At 39.4% G+C, this 20,971-nt stretch overlaps 1 protein-coding gene across 1 annotated transcript in view; it reads right to left on the bottom strand.

Annotated features, from left to right (window-relative positions):
• The window catches only part of slc24a3 (solute carrier family 24 member 3), a 79,158-nt gene extending 59,351 nt beyond the window's left edge, over positions 1-19,807 (bottom strand). The window contains exon 1 of the mRNA XM_046401013.1: positions 19,474-19,807. Coding sequence (XP_046256969.1) covers positions 19,474-19,654 — 181 coding nt within the window. The 5' untranslated portion in view covers positions 19,655-19,807. The remainder of the gene's footprint in view (positions 1-19,473) is intronic.
• Positions 19,808-20,971: the final 1,164 nt, after the last annotated feature.

Genomic DNA, 20,971 nt, shown 5'->3' with positions numbered 1-20,971 from the left:
AGAGTAACTCATATTTCAGAAAGTGCAACCCTAGTCTATGGCATTAAGGTAATTATATTTCATTATATGTCATTTTTTTCAATAGCTCTGCCAAGTGCTCCATTCAGGAAAATTTGTCATTGAAACCCTGCTAACAGCTAAAGCCATCAACTTGTTTGAAACAAACATACCTTACATATATTAACCAGTTTTTCTCTTCAAATGCTTGTTTCAAGCCATCTTACATTACAGCATTAGGATAACTGAATTTATTCAATAGCTACTAACCTACATTTCACTGCATAATAATTCTCACTTGTGAAACCTAATAATGTCAGATTCGTGGCCACTGGGAAAACAGCAGGTCTGTTCCATTTCTAATGTACAGCGAGGGACTTCTGTGCACAGAGAGGCAGAATGTAGAGGGCAGCTGAGAGGTATGGCAGGTCTTTGCCAAACGTCTTGATCAAATACCTAATGAGGACTTTTACAGTGCTCTATATATATATATAGCTGCTGGGTCTGTGGGACAGGATGGGACAGACAGTGGGACTTGATTTTAAAACCTATATAAAAATTTGACATTGCCAAGCCTGAGGTCAGCTGAGGGGGAAAAAATATCTCTATAACTATAAGCAGTTCACTGGATTACTCTGAAACTGCATAACACTGATGATTCTCAAGCAGGTTCTGGAGTTGTATGGAGCATGTTTTTTCTGTGGACATATATTATGGATGGACACCAGAGACAGCGATAACCTGACTGGCAGTCACACCGAATCTAGACACATAACCATGATTCATTTAATAAAAATAAATCAGTTTATGTGAGCCATTCCAAATTTGCTTGTAACTGACTCCAACTGAAATTTGATTAGTCTGTGAAGATTCTCAGTCATCCAGGTCATGTATCTAAATGCTATCCAAAGGCAACTGGACTTGCTTGAAGACATTTTATCTCTCATCCAAAAGGCCTCTTCAGTTCTTGATGAGCTTTCGTAGTTAACTGCAGAAGAATCTACTTATGGGCCAACTTGGCAGCTAACCAAGGTGCCTAATGTGTACAAGTAGTAGCAAAGAAGGCAAGCAAGCAGCTTTTGTCTTCTGTACAACTGGACTGCATCCTCTACAATGAAGACAGGGACTCCAAAGGTAGCATTACCAACAGAGTGGCCACAATAAGGAGAAAAAGAGCTACCATCAGCTTTCAGAATTCTGCGGTATTTCCAAGTACTGTGTTTTGGACCATGAAATCCAATCCCTCAACACTACTGGAAATTTGGGTGACAGTGCTAAGCCTTAAACTGAGCATCATTTCAATAGAGATTATCAACATGATGTATTACAATGAACCTAATAGCTGAACAGGAGATTAGCGATGAGGAACAGTAAAGGAGAGGATGACAGCAGGTCCACAGTATCTCATACAATGGTCACACTCTTCCTGAGGGAGGGACCCCTTTCTTCAACTCTTCCTGCTTTAACGTGTCTTTCCGAGCAGCGCGAGGATCCCAGAATACTCATGGTGGTTGCTAAAATAGTCTTAGGACTGGGTGATGAATTAGGAAGGGCGTATTTGAGGAGCAAAGGACCGACAGAAAGAGAGAAAGATTAGGGGGAGAAAGAAAGAGAGAGGGCAACAGCAAGAGGGTGGGGGATATAAAATAGCTTCTAATGTTTAATCACAGCTAGATCTAATACAGTACAGAGCCCACAGACAAACTCAGTGACCCCTGCTTAGATTTGCTCATCCATCATAGCTGAGCTCTGACTGTGTTCGTGTGTGTATGTTTGTATGCGTGTGTGTGTCCATATGATTTGATTTTGAATACATGAGAAAATACTCTTGGAAGAAAGATAAAGCTGCTAATAGATTGGGGACAACCAGGAGACACACACATACACACACCAACAAATTCTTTAGCCATAAGGATTTGCTGCTTTTCTTGTTATAATGACATATAAGAACACAATTTCCTCTGCGATCAATAAAGCATTTCTGATTCTGATTGTAAAGTGATCCTCCATATTCGGCCTTGTCTACCACTGCTGACAGCTGATGAATACTGATATAACAGCGATGTTAGCATGACCCCTGAGAGAAAAACTACACGAATTCTGATGAAAGTGGCCCATATAAGAATTAAAAAGATCAGATCTCATGTGATTCACGCTGTCATGAAAAAATGCAAATGGAAATACATCAGGTTTGGGCCGTTTTTAACTGCAGTTTGAAAATCTGGGCTGATGGTGGACTGCTGTGTTTCAAATATGTTTCTGCAAAGAAGCTTCAAAAACACACTTTTAGCACACTTTGTTCACCAAGAAAAACAATGTCCTCCAAATGCCACACCCTAATTGCCAATTGGTCTCATTCACTTCTCACCTGTGAAAACTCAGATGGCAAAAATACGTCAATCATCTATTAGGGCACAAATGAGGCCTCAGGTGACCATGGGGGGAAACGGGAGCAGCATGGAGAGCAGAGAGAAAGGTGGAGTGAGAGCAAGATGAAGATCTGTAGGGAGTCAAGCCAATATTTCTAATGACATCCACACAACCTTGATCTTAACCCTAACCCTAGCGTTGCAGTATCAAATATAATTTTACAGTAAGCTGGGTTGTGAGTTTAGCCCATGTGGAGCTATTTGGATTATTCTGCTTAAATTTATCACACCAGTCCTTAAAGTGATGCTCTGTATCAGGTATTTATAGGATAGCTGGTGGAAAGAATCAGAGAAGACATACTTTTGAGAGCAGTGTTTCATTGTGCAAGACATTTGTGGAGTTTTGGTTACCTTATTGCAAAATGACTAGTATCTCTGATTATTTTTCTTTTGCAATTAGTCAAATTAACCAGAAAATAAGTGACACACACAAGGAGAAGCCCAGAGCTCCAGGAGCCCAAGGACTTTGGCTCAATTTGCCCTGTTGGTGATCCATCCTGGACTGAGGTATATGAAGTGTCATATCGTCCACCATACTATATTTAGAGTACATTAGTGTGAGTTCTCTTGCAGCCTGAAAGCACAGTGAGATTTAGCTGCTGCTGGATGAGTCGAGTGGCCACTTAATTATCATCTCAACACCAGTATGTTTCCTATGAAGTGCACACACGCACACACTCATTAACTCTCTCTTTCTCACAAACACACACATGCATGCACAAACAGTTACATAATTGTGAACTTAGTGTGACATTGTTCTCACTGTGCTTATTGAATAATTACCTTGCCCTCATTCTGATTTGAAATGCACGAGGCCCTACATCACAGTGTCCTGAGTCCCAGCAGACTGGCAGAGCAGCAACACCACATGATCCCACACTGCTCTCCGGCATCTAATCTAAACCTAAAAAGTCTTCTCTCCCACTTCAAAGTGACCTGCAGTGAGTCAACTCATGATATTACATACTGCATCCACTCTGCTCTGACTTCATTATTCATGTGAGGGTTTAAATTAAACATAGACAGGGACTCCCATGGAATCAACAGGAGTCTTATGATAACCTCATTATTTGCTAGAGACCTGTGAGAAGCCATGTCGTTGTGTATGTATGTGCCAAGTGCTTGTATTTTTAAATAACTTTACCTAATACTATTACTTGAGAATTGCTCTCAATTAAATTTTACACATGATGTTGTTTGTACTTTTTGATGATTTAAGTAGACCTGAAATCAAAAATGTCTCTTCACATAGACATATCCTCAAAATCTTATTATTTTTGTGAAACAAAATATGATGTGTGCTTAAACCAACAAATTTTAATCGGTAATATTATGACATTCACCCATCAATCAATCAATCAATCAATCACATAGCTAGTGTTACGTTTTTCTTGGGACCTAGTTTTCCCTCTGTAGTCCGATGTCCACTGCCTTGCAGTAACTCTCAGCGATTTATTGAGTTTCTCGATGAAGAGATGGCCTTTACTTATTGTTAAAGTAACCACTAACTTCTGCTAAATGTACCAGGCTCAGCAACCCCCCAGTGAACATGGTCAGGACAGAGTTCAAACAAAGCCTCCAAAATGAACTGAGGCCAGTTTGACGACAGGGATTCCGCTAATGAGGTGGTTTATGGAGTTTCCTGATGTGTAGATTGCTTTTTAACATTATTTGTAGCCTCTGGTAGTGTATTCTCTGTGAGTGTCCGTGAAGGAATTTTCCTTTATTAGGTCTAGTTTCCTAAAATCTATTCACGTTTAGTCTGTATTCAGTTACTACGATAGTGTACAGCTTATCTCTAGCAAGTACCTAGATGCATAACTCCCATCAGCAGTGTTCAAGGTCACAGATGGGCCCATCATTGATAGAGTGTTGGGAGATATAAACATGTCAGCATCTTAGCTCCTTACAGTATGGGGGACAAGGCAGATGCACTTGGTAGGAGAAGTCTCACTGTAAGGAGAAAGGTTAAAATGTGAGTTAGGTGAGTATGTATTCATGTTTAGGTTTGAGTACCCAATAGAAAAAGCACATGCGGAGGTTATGCCCCTTATCAGAAGAGCATGGGTCTTATATGTTTCCTTTTCTGGAAGACATTTTCAGATTTGGGGATAGCATTACACTTATCACTTGCTGACACTTGCATTGCTCATCTTTAATTCACCTTGATGCATCAAGTTGAATTATCTACCTTAAGACAACATTCATCTCCTGAGGTCTCCTTGCTCCATCTCACAAGATATCTATCACATTGGCCTCTGTTGTGCTTCAGTGTATTGCTGGATGCTGTGCTTGGCTCCATTTGAGCCATGTTTGACAAGCTCTTTCAACATTTAATCACTCTGAATTGCCATTTGGGCAGAGTCACCCACACAGAAAGAAAATAAATGAACATATATGTTTTTTATCTATGCCACGTATATTTTCCAACATATATGCACATATTCGAAATTGTCCCCCTACATACATGTCTTTTAACTGTATGTACATATATGTACATCTATGCACACATAGATGTACATATATGCTATACATATATATGTAAATATATGTGTGCATACATATACATTGCATCATGTACATCTATCCATCCAGTCTGATAAGCTGAAAGACTAAGTTTCCATTTTCAGGGACTGAATAAGATACAGACATTAGGTTGTTTGATTATTTAATCTTATTCCACTTCCTGTTACAGATATGAGATGTAGTTGAAATTTCCAAAAATGTAGTAATTGTACCTTTTAATCTGTTATGTTATGCATAGTGTTTTCAAGGTCTAGAATGAACGTCCTTACTGTACAACATACTTCTGTTTTGTCAACCATATGGGGATATTTTTTTAAATGTTCTTTATCACACACTGGTGGGAATATATGACAACACCATGATCTTAGGTTGCATAAAATATTCTAAAGTCCACTTACTGTAATGAACTCATTTTGTTAGGCCGTGATGTAGCAAAATTCCAGCAAAAAAGAGGAAAAACTTTTCTGAATGTAAACAGTGTCCAGCTGCATGGAGATACCAGGATCAGCTGAGGTCCTTGGCTTTGCTTCCAAGTTGGAAATGAGAAAAATCTCAGCCCATCGTTTGTTTTTACCGAAGCGATCATGTGAACGATTGTGGCAGTTAACGACACAGCACGTTTGCACCATGTTTTAACTTGTTTAAACAAAACAACAGAACACAAGAGCAGCATTACCCATGCAGCCGGCTTAAACACACTTTTCAGTTGCCCACAAAGCCCACAATGCATTGCGGTCTTCCCACTCCGCTACGTCACACTTTCGAGGCCTATAGCCTTCTAAGCCGGGTGTCTCGGTTCGGCTTTATGAGTTGGTAGTTCGCTCGTCGCCGCAATATGGATCGAGTTGATGATAGATGAGTAAACAATCAAAAGTTATTGTCTTATACATTGAAATTTCTTCTGCAAACCTCATTCTGCATTGAATTAAAATAAGTAAAAAATAAAAATACATTTTGTTTTAACATATATGCACATTACATAATTTGCAAATAAAGTGAGATATATATGTTTGGCATATACAAAAAGTCAGACATATATGAGCTATATATAAGCCATTATGTATGACATATGCACCTGACTGTGGCATATATGTGTATATAGTCATATATGACACATATATTTCCTATATATCCACATATATGCACATATATGAGCCTAAATTTGGCATACATGCAACATATAATCTGCATATATTTGGATATATGTTCATATATTTCCTTTCTGTGTGGGCAGCCAGCTGGACTTCTAGCTCTAACACTATTGGCTACTATAAAAGGTAATCAGGCCCTCCCTACCTGACCACTTTGATGCCTAAATGTGCAGAAGTAAATAGCACTTCACTAAAACATGGAAGTAAAGCAAAAAACTAAAAACCCTAGTGGTACTCCAACACACCTTTTCAATGAACTCAATAGTGGTTTGTGTTTTACAGTGGAATGACAGTAACACTAAAAAACCCTTTTTGGGGTGAGATGAAACCTTTTATCATCTTGTAAAAATTACAGACAGAATGCACAACCTAGTAACATGTCACTGTCAACAATATAATGCTGCACTAACTTATATTTCTATATTAATAGCAGATCAGACAACCACGTGATATGAAAGGGCTTGGATGTGGTCACAAACCCACAGAGAGTTATTGCTTGAATCTGCTGCTCGCTTTAGTTCTACGCCCCATTTGTACATCTTCAAGCTCACTCTTTCAGTTTCCTGGCACATGTTTCCATTTCACCACAATATTTCAAGTCACAGCAAGTAGCTGTTAAGAATAATAAGCTCACAGGTGGCAGCTAAAGAGCCAGGTATTTTTAGTAGAATTTGGCAAAGACTTAAATAGAACTTAATGAACAATCAATATTTTACTGTCATTCATCAGATGGACAAAAACATGCTCCACATAAATGCTAATATTGTCTAATATATTTGCTAAATCAAAATTATATTGTGATAACATGGCAATGTTGTATTTACAGCTAATTCCTGTGACCCAAAAATTGTGCTGCTTTTGAAGCGGGCCAAGTTCACACCAACAAATGTGATGGTTCATTTTAACTGAACAGAACAGGTTATATGTGCACTGACATCAGAAATGTCCCCTGGAAATTTATAGATTTTAATCCAAGCTGTGATAACTTATGAAACTCCACTAAGTGCTATCATAGAAGCTTCTGTATTTCGTTTACTTCTGAACTGTCTTCTTAATGCAAGAAATGCTTCAACAAGTTAAAGGTGGAGATACTGACACTAATCTGACCTTTAGCAGCAAAACTCTACAGAGGAAGGAGCAAGCATGCTCAGTTTGTTGAAAGCTGAAAATAATGAAATTTCAGTGAAGAGGGCAGAGTTTTTAATACATTTTACCCATCAGAAATATACTCAGAACGGGGCTGAACCAACCCTGCTCTCAGACTGAAAGAGAGCAAATCTAAGACAGCCATAACTGTTACTGACAACAAAGAGGGCAGACCATAACAGAGCCAACATGAATACTTTCAGAGATGTTCAATGAAAGGCAAGGATCCTAGTCTAATCTGTTACAGCTACAGCAAAACCTTTATGCTGAGGCTCTTGCCTCCAGCATTGAACCTTTCCACATTTGAATTAATTAATGGCAATCAATCTGATTTTATCAAGAGGCACTCAGCTTCTGATGAACATACACTGACTCATCCACATTATTGATTAATCTGAATCAATCCTGGACTCTTGCAGTATTCTCCCTTGATGCTGAAAAATCCTTTGACAGGGCGGAATGTGAGTACATATGGTTGGTTTTAGAACATTTTAGCTTCAAAAATTATAATAATTTGTGTCACATTCATATCTTTTCAGCACTTACAGAACTGATCGTCTCTCTTCTTCCAACTGCATAGATGTGCACGGCAAGGCAGCTCTCTTTGCCTTATCTTGTTTTGCCTCAGTTTAACCTTTAGCTCAAGCAATCAGACGGAGTAATCAAAACCAGTCAACATTGTTTGGTCACCAACACTTCATGCAGATCCCAAAGATTGTTTATATTTATCAAATACTGAAACCTCTATAGTCCACATTTAGGAATTGTTTGGCCTTTTTGGATTAACTGCTCAAGATCAGTATCCAGACCTAGAATCAGCTTAGTCACCCTTCAGTGGCCTAAAACAAAGAGATTTCCTTACTTAAAAACTATATCTTGTACTACTGAGCATTTCAACTAAGGACTTGCAGATCTTGGATGAAAGAGGAATCAAAGGTCCCATGGCATCCTATTGAAATGGGTCTTGTTAACAACCAGTAAACATAAGACCTTGGGCATAAAAACACTCTATATATATTGCAAAATGTAGAAAAATATCTACCTTACAACACCACTTTGGAATAACAGACCACTTAAAACAATCACCTGGTCTGATAGGGGCATCTATACTTTTGAGGACATATACAAAAAGAATGGGCTATGTACATGCCAAGATCTGAAAAACAATCTCATCTCTTGTACCTTCATTGTTTATTTTGAACTGAGATTGAGAATGAAAGCCTATGGAACACCATAGGCTTATTCATCCTATGCACACCAAGATACAATAACACCATTCAAGTGAATTCAAGAGAATGTAACTGGTTCAAAGCTATAAAAGTGACATGACATCTGCAACATTGGTGATGCTGGCTCCTACACATTTTCTTATTATACAGACATAGACAACATTTGAAAATTTGTGAATCAAGCCATACGCTACATATCAGGCTGCCAACCTAAAACACTCACCACTCATGTTGCATTTTTCAAAATAAAGAGGCACATCATGGAAAAAGAAAGAAGAAAAAAAAACCCACTCAGCTACACTCAACTGTTTTTTCTGCAAAACTTTTGAACTGGCTGTCGTAATGCAGCAACCTATTCAAACTGGAATTTCTACCGTATCAGTAACAGTGGTAGAACTGTGGAATCAATGTAGAAAAACATGGGTTACACAGGAGTTATTTTTTCTGTTTCAGTGAGACTGGTCAAGGACAAGAAATGTCTGTTTGAGTGCTATGAGTGTACGTGTCAAAAGCTTGGACCTGTCACCCACGCATTCAAACAAAGGGAGAATAGAAGCTTTGGGTGACTCACACCTGCAGCTCATTGGTCTGCTGAAAGTACATAGCTAAAGCAGAACAGGAAAAATGGCAAGTGCTGACATCTCATCCAACACACAATGACAATTTAGAGCCCCTCTAGACCCTGCAGCTCCCCATTTGACAAGGTTTGAACTGAAGGACCTGCGTATGGACACAATGAGACAGATTCAGTGGGGTACAGTAGTTGCTACACCTCTTGTGGCACCACAACAGTTACAGTACAGTGACTGGTAGGGCTGCACGATTCTGTTCAAAGTGAGAAAACAGTACAAGCAATATGTACATGAGATACTGGAGAGAACATACTGCTTTTTTTATCGCTCATAAGCAACAGAAAGAGTTTTTAGGCTTGAATAATAGTGTAATAATAATAATTTGCTGAATGCTAATGATGCAACTGCAGTCACATGAGTTAGGTGTGTTGGGAAGCCTCCCAGCATACACTTTAACTATAAGTTCACGGACATAACTCTCATTTTATGAGTTCCTGCAGGGGCGGACCTGAAGCTTTGGCCCATTGCTATGGTAATTTGATGTCCAACTCAGTTCAAATGTTTAGTTTTAGCTATTTTCTAAGAGGAAAGAGAAGTTGTGTCGGCTGCCAAAAAAGAGGCAAAAGACCGATAAAGAACAACCCTGCACACATATAAACTGAGCATGTGCACATGATATGAGAACATCTGTGAGCACCTCTGCTCTGTGTGACCCATACTTTCAATAATAGCAAAGTATATAAGTAAAAATGAGTGGAAGTTTGATGAACATATAATAGATAATAGTGTTCATCTTTAAATTGCATTACGCATCTAAGCTATGCATAAACCTGCATGTTTTCATCATGTCTTCTTCAGTGAATTACTTTAACAAATGAAGAGGCTGCTTTCAGTAATTTTAAACATTTCCATGCATGCATTAATATCACTGCAGCAGCACAGAGGAAAGACAGACAGAGGAAGCTCTCCAGGGGAAAAAGAATTAAACTTGTGGCTTCTGAAATAATTTTCTTAGATAGCTCTGATGGAGCTCAGGATTTATCAGGAGGATAGCTGTTTTACTGAGAAGCTTCACCCTCCGCTAATAATCAGAGTGTACAGATACACCCCTACCATCATTTAAATATATTTTCATGGGTAATCCTTACTTACCCTCAAGTCCTAAAAGCAGTATACAGAACAGCTCTAGTTCCTGCATTATTACTTTGGTCAATTTCTTCTAAATGTGCTCCCCAGCGTTTTACAACAATACTATCAATACAATACAATACTACTATGAATGCCAGACTGCAAGGTGGTATTGTAAATTAGGTTTTCTTACGGATCAGAACCATGAAGTTCCATATTCATTTCCTCTCTATTTAGTGAGATTTTAGTTTCTACATACTTCATTGTATGCTAGCCTTCAATCAGTCTGTATAAGACAACTAGCAAAGGCTGTATGTGCGTTGATTCTAAGTGGTAACAACAGTGTGAAGAATTCTTTCACATTACAGGATGTCACTCGATTCTGTGTTAAAACCAGCAGTTTCCTTAATGCAGCTTTAAATGTGTAACATTTAACCTTCTAGTCTCATCTGAGAGTGAACTATAGTCTCATATCTTTGCATGTGGTCAATACCTTGAAGAGCATTACAGTACTGACAGTACTGGACTGAAGAACAAGAGTGCACTCTTGTCGATCATTCACTCACTGAAGAGGAAAATATTATTCTCAGCATTCTAACGCAGAGAAAAGACAGGCCCCATTAGGTGCTCAGCTTGTTACAATAACACAAAGCCATCTATCAAAACCTGGACTCGCTGTCACAAAGCCTACAAAAGGCAGCTCTATAATGAAGTGCTACATGAGCATCAGATAAAGAGGGGTGCACTATAACAGAGAACAGACAGAGTGAGGAAAGAGAGGAGAATGAAGCGAGAAAGGCAAAGGGTATGAAGCAGAAGTGATAAAAAGAAAGAGAAATGCTTATATTATGGTCAGTGATGCACCCCAGCAGGCCACTTGCACCTCATGTTCTGACTGTTTCATTCATCACACACAAATAAACACACACACACACTTCCATTCAGTCATGTAGCTACTGTGCCATCTTCATTTTACTCCCCCTTCTGACAGCGAGAGTAATTACACAAACAACGCCAACGTGTTCTTGCTCCTTAAACGTTTTCACCAGGTGTCGCTTCATTGATTTTGTAACTGCAATGTAGTGGCCTCTTAGCCAAGATTGAGAAAGCCATGTCGTCCATGCTTTGCACAGTCACTTAGAGAAAGTGGTGAGGCTAATCTGTTTTCATTTGACATGTTTACCTGTTCACATATACACTTCACACAGACAGACAGACACACACACACACGCAGTTATTTCTCTCATAAAATACATTTAACTTTGAATTTACCAGGTCAGTCAGCAACAGGACAGGACAAATGAATGATGAGTGACTATGTCTGCTGGACATGTATAGGAATTGGCTACTTCAACATTACAAGGAAAAGGTAGTGTATTGATAATATGGCTGTTTTATATACAGCAACGGTATTTTGAGCTATACAGGCCAACATCAACAATGACACTGTTGCACAGATTTGTCAGCGACACCAGCAAAACAACTCAGTATGCAATCCAAATCAAGCAGCAGTTGTCTAACTGGGACTGTTGAAGCTGTTCGGGGATCTCATACTTCTGAAATAACTTTTCTACCTGCAGGAACATCATTTTAGTACTGCATCTGTACTGAACAAAGGCATGAGTACTACTCTCACATTAGTATAGAAAATTATTAAGCAAGATTGCACTAGTCTGGAAAAAAAAAAGCATAAACGTGAATCTGAGGTTGAGCTGCATTAAGTGCTCTTAGGTTTCCATATTAAACTGAGAAAACAGTGATGCAGATGTGGGATGATGGTGAGGCAAAAACAGCAAATAAATAAGTCAATAAGTCGGCCGTGCTTGAGCAAATTCTGTGAACAGGCTTTGGAAGATTGTGTGTCGATGATACAGGAGAGAGCGAGCAAGGGTGAAAAAGAGAGGGAGGGGGAGAAAGGAAAACTGTGGCTGCTGCATGGCTGGGGTGTTATGAATGGCACAAAGGTTACAGCTACAGGGGGATATACCAAAATGATAGCTGAGTGCCACTGAAATGGAGGGAGAGAGGGACAAGATGACAGCATAGTGACCACTAGATGCAGGGGATGCTTGAGAGAGAGTAGCACAGAGGTGGTAGAAATGGATGGATAGAAAAAGGAGAGAGAGAGAGGTTGTTTGTGTCTGTCTCAGACTGGGGGGGGAGTGTTGCTCTCTGTTCACACAGGCTGACCCAGATGCAGCTGAATTAGACACAGCCCTGTGTGTTGAGGTGTGTGCGTGCATTAGTGTATGTGTGTGGATGACAGTGTAGATCTGACAGCTAAAGCGCTTGAGGTAGAAAAAGACGAAGAGTGACAAATTATTCCTAGCAGCGTCTGCAAATGCACACTACGCACTACATACTTCACAGGTGCATTATTGTTCATCATGCTTATGTGTGAGGAAGAAGTAGCATCTTTTCGGTCAGCACGTATCAATGAACTCGTTTCAAAAGCAATACAGAGCAAAATGAAACCTTATATACACACTTATTGAAACATTATTGACAGCACTCCAGAGCTGCCTCAATCACTGTCATTGCCTGTTATGTTGTTGCTGTTGTACTGTGGGACATTTATTTCAGGGGAAATACTAATGATATTTCCCCTGAAATAATGTACATTCCACATACAGTTGGTTTTAATAGAAAAAAAATGTCACACAGTCTTTTAGTGTAGATAGCTACTTAACCTTAGTCTTCTTTGTTTACTCTTTTACATGTTTTATTCAACCATAATGTTTTAAAGCGCATTATTTTTAGTTCAGACAGTACTTAAAGCTGAATTCCTGTTTTTGCACCTTTAATGTGTAATGGCATCAGCGATCATCACAAGTTGTGGACGATAAACAATAAAAAGAAAAAGACTGGATTAAAAGATGGTAAAATTGCTCCTGGAGCAGAGGTGAACTGTGATGCACACTTCCAGTTCACACGGGTTTGTTCTCTCTACCTAACATGTCAGCTGTGCAAGGCCTTTTTTTAGTTTTTGTTTTTTTTTTAAAAAAGCCAAAGTCAAAAATTCGTTTACATTTTAAACTGATCTTTAAATTTGGTAGAAAATTTTATGATTTGGTCGCCAGCACAATACATGGAAAGAATCACTGAAAGAACAAACAGAACATGTACATTTGTGACAATCTGCAACCAGTTTTTACTAGAAATTTAGTCTAGAGCTAGTGAGGAATATTACAAATTTTTCTACTATGAAATAATGACTTTTTTTGACAATATAAATAAATCAACAAAATAAAAAATGAACGCAGTTTTACCAGGTCTGCTTAGCCTAACTCAGTTTATTACTGTCTATGGGAACACAGAAGTTCCTCTTCCTCTTACGTGGAAAATGCAACTTAAAACTTCTGTAAATGACTGGTCTAACTTAACCACTGTGTAATTTACATCTTTAAAAACAACTGCTGATTTCACTGTGAACAAAGATCTGACAAAGTCTGAACCTACTTATCACTTACTGTTACATCATTCAAATATTAGCACACAATTATGAGACATAGGTTTGTATATACACTCATACATACGCACATGCTTCACAGACAGTCAGAATTCAATTTTCATTGAACGTTTAAAATTTGTTTGGATTAAAAGTCAGCCCTCTGGTCTGACATCCAGTGGAAGAAAATATTTCTTGTGCGCATCTCCACAGCTCTGTCAACATTCTCTCAAGTTTAACCAGCTAATTAATGAATTTGTCAATCACACATTAAAGGCACCGCCAAGGGAGGAGCAGCAGTCCATTTGTGGGAAATGTCACAATCTGCCTGTTGGCAACGGGGAGACAGGATGAAAAAACTGAGGTAGCAGAGTAAAGAAGCTCACATACACAAGGATGCTTTAGATGTCTGATGGCCGCCTGGAAATGTATTAATGTCCAGCATTATAGTTGTGTTTTTTTTTTCCCATCTAAGACATGGAATTAGCAGCGGGATCACTTGAATGCAAGACGCTTAAACAACAGATCTAAAAAAATAAAGGGTCCAACTAGTAGGATGGATGTTTTGATGCTGAATAGTGAAGTTTGCGAGTTTTCATCAAACACCACTGTCAGGATGGCACATTATTTACCATGGAAGCCCACCACGAAGGTGTTGTAATTTAAGTGTGCATTATCTTGACCCCAAATTTCATGTTTAATGTTTAATAAGAGTCAATGCAACTTAGGAGTCATAATCACTGCACCACCAACTGGAAACAGGAACTAACCCTTTTGTGCCAATCATTACTTGATATACATGAGATTATACATGATTGATCTTTATGACATTTTCATGGTGTGGTCTACATATTGTTGGACAATAAGACACAATAATTGGTGTGTAGTCTCTAGCGCCACATGGTGGAATCAAAAAATGACATTTATGTCCTTTGTGCAGTGTCAAAAACACATTAATATTCAAAGCTGTGTCAAACAGTCGACGTACAGGAACGAGGCGGCGGCTGCCACACAGCCCAGCAGGCTTGGTGGTGTGGGGGCCCGTTCAACACTGCTTGCAGCTTTAATTAGAAGTTGTTTTGCATAAAACCCAAACCCAATGCCTAAAAGGTAAATTAATTATTAGTTTGGGCTTTTTAAGAAAAGGCCAGCTCATACTTAGGGTAGAGAGGAAGACAGAAAAAGAGAATGATCACATAGAAACTAGAGTCTGCATTTTCTGCTCCTCTTCTCTCCCCACTAGCTCTGTATTTCATGACCACCTTAACTCCCATCCTCACTTTATCCATGTCAGCATGGACAGGCTCCCCCCATTCATCTTTTCTCCCCTTCCTCTCGTCTTTCCCGACTCCATCTCACCCTCTTCATTTCATTTTACCCACCGCGGCCATCCTCCACATTTCCCTCCACTCTTGTCTCTGTTCCTTTTCGTCTGTTTTGGCACAGAGTCCCGAGGCTTCATCGGCGCAAAGTGCTCCGTCTGTGCTTCTCTGCCCTCCCCTCCCGTCCTCTGCTAGCGTGCAAAGAGAAAGGGACCCACCGATGAGAGCTTTAAGTTATGTAATGAGATCATCTGGAGACTAATGCTGTATTCCAGATATACCAAGCAGCCATTAGTGGCTTCTCTATAGCATGACCATTTGCCTGGCTGGTACACGCGTCTTTTAGGTTTGTCACAGATGGATGATGGAAGGACTTGAGCTTGAGTAGCAATGATCAGTGATATTAAAACCTCCAGATGATAGCGACAGCAACATGTGTTTGGGTAATCCTCCTTCCTCTAGTGCTTTTGTCCTTGGTCTGGCTTTTACCTTGTGTTTTCAGGAGGTGAGATGCAGATGGTGCTTAGCGAGATGGTGGTCGAAATAAGGACAGATGGAGGACAAGGGGATATGAGGAGAAGTGTGTGCGCATCCACATGCCAGTCCCGTTATGCTTGTGTAACGAGAACGCTAGAAAGTGGAGGACCCAGATGCAGACACCAGAGGCTGAGCTTAGTGCAGATCAATGACTTAACAATCAAAATACAAGTAGGCAAAAGTGCTTACAATAGGCAGAGGCCGACCAGGGTCAAAACCGTATGAGCAGCCCAAACTGGCTAACAATATCCGAATGTATCAGGCAAGAAATCAAAAGTCCAAAAAGAAGACTAACCAATATCCACAAAAACAAGGCCAGGAAGTACAGAGCAAAACACCACACAAAGGAAATTAACTTTCAAAATGAAACAGAAATTGACTAATTAAATCCACAACCATGACAGATCTGCAGAGCCATGGAGAGCAGCAAAGACATGGGGGAACGAACACACACCTTAACACGTGTATGTTTTTGTGTCCAAGACCCTGGAAGCCTGAGTGTGTCTGGAGGGCTCTGATAACTGACACGAGGAGGTCCTGGTCTCTGATGACAGAGTCCATGTGAAAAAGCTCTCAATTAGCATCCAACTCAGAACACATTTCTCCATCGGGGAGGTCGACCTCAACAGCATATTGTAACGATCGTACGGTTTGGTGCTGAAATGAGTAGCCATAGTCGATTAAGGGGGCTAAGGGGGTAGGGGTGGTCAGCTTTTCACGTGCTTTGTAGTTGCTATTAATTGTAAATTAGCAATCATTTGAAAACTAAAAATCTCCAGCTTCTCCCATTTGAGGATTTGCTGTTTTTCTGTTTTATGTCACTTGAATATCTTTGGGTTTTGGACTGCTGGCTGAGTAAAATAAGCAATCTGAAGGTATTGCCATGAAACTAGGGGCAAAAGAAAATACTGACAGACTTGCGTATCACAATATTTAAGTTTGTGATACTGAGTTGATTACCCAAAACACTGTATTGATTTTTTTAATTAACAGTTTACATGCAAAGAGTTGTAGCTGTGGTTCATTTTGTGTTGTATTTACTCAACCTTTCACAAAATCTAGTTTCAGTAATTTGCTTCCACTTCGAGGTAGTCAAAAACACGGGCCTGTGAAACAATATAACGTCTTGCATACGGTAACACAGTATATTTAATTACAACCCCTGTGATAAGTAACATATTGCCAGATTCTTGCCAATACACAACCCTATAAGGGACATTTTTTTTATTCCTTTCTGACATTTTATAGATGAAAACCAGAGGGTTGCAAACTCTGACACTATACAACTTTGTTTTTAGGAAGAATATCATAAAATAGCAGAAAAAGAGTCATTATAATTTCTCATAGCCCAAGGCAAAGTCTTCTAATAAAGTCCGAATAAGACTTTAAAACCCAGATGAAACCGTGAAAAGCCGCAAATCCTCACACGACAAGACAACAATGAGAACTTGTTGGCTAGTTGGCCCTGCTTTCACAATAGTGTGTATATTAAATTATGAAAACAAATCTCTTTTTAGAAATCACATTTTTCTGATTTGTTGGTTTTATTATTTATTATTTTCATTATAGATTAGATCAGTGAATTGTGTAAATGTCCACGAATAGTCCCAAACTCCAAGGTATTCTATTCACAAAGATACAAACTCCTCACATCGGAGAAGCTGGAACCAGAAAATATTTAACATTTTGGCTTTTTTTTCTTAATTTTTTTGTTATTATTATTTAAAAATCACAGTCATTCAAATTCTTGCGCCTGTATTTGATAAAGCTTTCACTACACCACAGTTTAGACATTCATCTTGCCAATCATCTCACCAGAGGCAAACATGGATACAGTCCTAACTTGCAAAGCTCCTTCTCAACACTTTTTCAACTTGGCTCTGTCATTTTTGGCTTTTTTTTCCACTCCATGTTCATTTATTTATCTGCTGTTTTTGTTTGTTTTTAACCTGTGCAAATAAGTAAAACTCAAAGCACAAACTTAAATGATCAAATTCATTGTAGCTGTTGGTCTTAGTCAACTCATAATTTCGACACTTCACTGCCTTGCCACTGCCTTAATTTCGCTGCAATTTTCTTGGGCATATACACAAACAATTTTAACTGATTCTACATCATTACAGTTGCAAGGGCTCACTTGAATTAAGACTAATCAGTTGACACCATGTCAAACATTATTCATACCACAAAGCTTGAGTGCCAAATCTGAGAACAGAGAAAATCAACCAAACTGAAATGACTCGTCATGAGGCCAAATTTCACAACCGCTTCCACTGATAATAATTTCTTACTTTCCCTGTTACATACTGGAGACACCTGACATTCTCAGAGGGCCTCTGTAATAAGTTCACATTCTTATCTTCTCTGCTGGCCCCACAAAAACAGAAACAAATCAATGAGTCGGTCGGCAGCTAATTTAGTCAACGATTAAAGGAGCAAATCGTTCCGTGCACTAGCCCATTGGTCAAAGACAGCACATTGTGAGACCAGCTGATTATTATTTAAAAAACCATGATATCAGTACCAAGACCAGTACCCTGAAAGCAATACCAATATCAATAATGTACTTCATTTGCTACTCATCACGTTTAATGCACTGTGCTCGATTTAACCACATCACAGACCGTATTGAACGCTCGCGGTGATTGGCTTGAGCAAAACCACACAAATAGTACAAATTAAATGCAAGTATCAATTAACTGGAGAAGTTCTGATGCTACTTGGCACTGGGCTTTTTCAGCCGATACCTTGAAGTTTTACGTGTAGCGAACTGCAGTACAACAAAACACAAAAATCTGGAGTTAATCAACAACAGGCGGCGTAGCGAGAGATGGACAGGAAGATTCTGTTCTCCACAAGCGTCTATACGGTTGGAAAAAGCTGTTGACATGTTGTTGACATCCTTATGACATCACTGGGCTGTCTGGTTTTGGAACAGAGTCCAATAATATTCAGGAACACTAACTGGGCTGCTGACTTGACCATTAACAAGACCTACTTGGCAAAAGGCAACAAAACATTGGCAGAGCTCAGAGCTGGTAATTCTAAAAAGCTGTTCAAAAGTCTGAGTCAAGCTAGTGTACATTTACACAGTTTAAATGCCACAACTAACACCACTTAGCCCACTAATTACAACAAGATGACTACTGATACGAATGCCCTTAGCAGCGATAAGCTTGCAAGGGTTAAAATGACATTTCCAGTTAAATACTGTTATCCTTAAACTCGTCCCTGGGTCACTGTTGACAGTGTTCACATCATAACCAGACTTTTATCAGTTGTCTTCTGCCTACTGCAGCTGTAAGGAAATGGTAGAAAAAGTAGATTTCTGTTAAGTGATCCAAGCAGCACAGGGCAGCATAGTCACCACTGCCATTTCCAGGGGATTATTATTTACAGATGTTAGAGCTACAAGAAGGCATGGTGTTGTTTTGTTCTTTACACTGATTGGAAATGTGTGCACTGATACATGAAAAGCTGCACCCCAACAAAAACAGAGCTGCTCTAATCCTGACAGGATCTATATTGTCTCACATGGTTTACAGCCTGTTCACTGGTGAGTTACAGCATCAGTACTGTACTTAACTGTGTACTGTAGGCACTTCATTGCATTTGTTTGCAACTATTTTGTATCTTTGTTGTTGTTCATCGTTCCGTATTGTCCACACTTTGCTTAAGCAATTATTTTCCAGTTCCATGCTTTATATTCTTTCTCGTGTTCACGTATTTTGCCTATACTTCTTCTGCATATTTTCCTTAGTAAAATCCCGGCGTCGAGGTTTGGTTTTAGATGTAACAAAAAAAAAACACAAAGAACAATTAGAAAGACATAAAACAAGCCGTGACAGTATGTTTCTCTGACCGCCAAACTGCCTGTTGTTCCGGCTTCCCACAAACTCCGCATGAACGCCGTGTTCCTCACAACATCAACATGTACTTCATGTTGGATGACAGAGAAAAGCAAGAACGTTTAAAAACTCCCCCTCACCTGCTTTCTGTGCCACAGACTGGAGCCCCACGACGAGCCCCAGCAACACCGCCGCAAAGCACATCTGGACAGCGAACAACTCCTTTCGCTTTCTCCGCCTGGCTTTGCTCCTCCGTCGGTTCAGCATCACTCCTCCTCCGACGGCCGTCTCCGGCATCCCTTCTACCACCACGCGGGCCATGGCGCTCTTCTTTCGGCGAGCGTTCCGGAGGAAACCCCGGTGGTGGTGCAAAGGTACGAGAAACTGAAGCGAGGAGGTGGAGACAGAGAGATGTGCTGTATGTGCACTGAACTTACCCGACGAGAGAAGATATGACTGGCGTGCGGATGGATTTGTCAAGTCAACTAAAGTAAAAACCGAAGCATCCGGTGTCATATTTCAAAATAAAATTCTAATCTATCTATATATATTTTTTTTTTAAAGAAGAAAAAAAATTAAGAAAGAACATCTTTGTCCAAGACGATGTATATAATAGTTAAACACATATAAACCTGTGGTACAATGGCTGTGATCTCAAAATACAAAATATGACTCAATAATTTTAATAAAATTTTATTCTTAGCAAGCAACAATATCTATAAAACTAACACCTAGCAGACCCAGAGAAACAGTAGTAATGATGAAAGCCAAAAATAATCGAACTCAAATCAAAAATTTGAATTTTTTAATTTTGATATGTTTGACAGGTGAGGCTGTGGCTCAGGAGGCAGAACTGGCAGGTTCTGCAGCAGTTCGGTCCACGGCTCCAGCTGCCTGTTGAAATGCAGGTAGACAGTATACTAAACCCCAAACTGCTCCCAGTGACTAGTGCAGAAATATCCTGCAGAACATGCACATGCAGTTTACATCATTCACACTATTATATTCTTTTCAGTTTGATATTTGATGCAAAAATTATATAGAAAACGATTACATTTTTATCACGAGGGTGGTTTGAAAATATTTCTGAATCGAATAATCGATCCAGTAAAGCGGTAATTCATTTTATTTTGACGTTTACATTTCCGGTTCATAGCTAATTCAAGACCATTTAACGCAGTTTGAAGAGGCTTGTGATAAGTGCCTCCACCGTTCCTTCTTCCACTATGGTTGCAGTCAGAGGGCGGGCTTCCTGGCTAAATGATCCGGGACAGGAGTGTGGTTTCTCGCCGTGGACACTCAAGGCTTGAATGTGCTGCTGGACACACACACACACACACACGCTCACACACACAGTAATAATGATCGTGTAGTATTTTTTGCCTGAACTGAAATGAACGAAAATGAACTGAAAGACATGTAGATGTTGCTGTGGAGGGATGATATTGATGATCAAGACAAATGATTTATTTAATCTATTTAAAATGATTTTTTTAAATATTAATTGTACACAAAAGAGTCATAATATTTCAAAAACTATTTGTTGCAAGGCCAGAGGGTAGTGACCTTTCTGATTATCGTAACATGGTATTTCCTAATGCATCACAACAGCACACTACTCTAACTACCAGGCCAGAG

The sequence above is a fragment of the Scatophagus argus genome, chromosome 10, assembly GCF_020382885.2.
Source record: "Scatophagus argus isolate fScaArg1 chromosome 10, fScaArg1.pri, whole genome shotgun sequence".
In the NCBI taxonomy this organism is placed as follows: Eukaryota; Metazoa; Chordata; class Actinopteri; family Scatophagidae; genus Scatophagus; species Scatophagus argus.
This window is presented reverse-complemented; position numbering and strand designations above follow the sequence as displayed.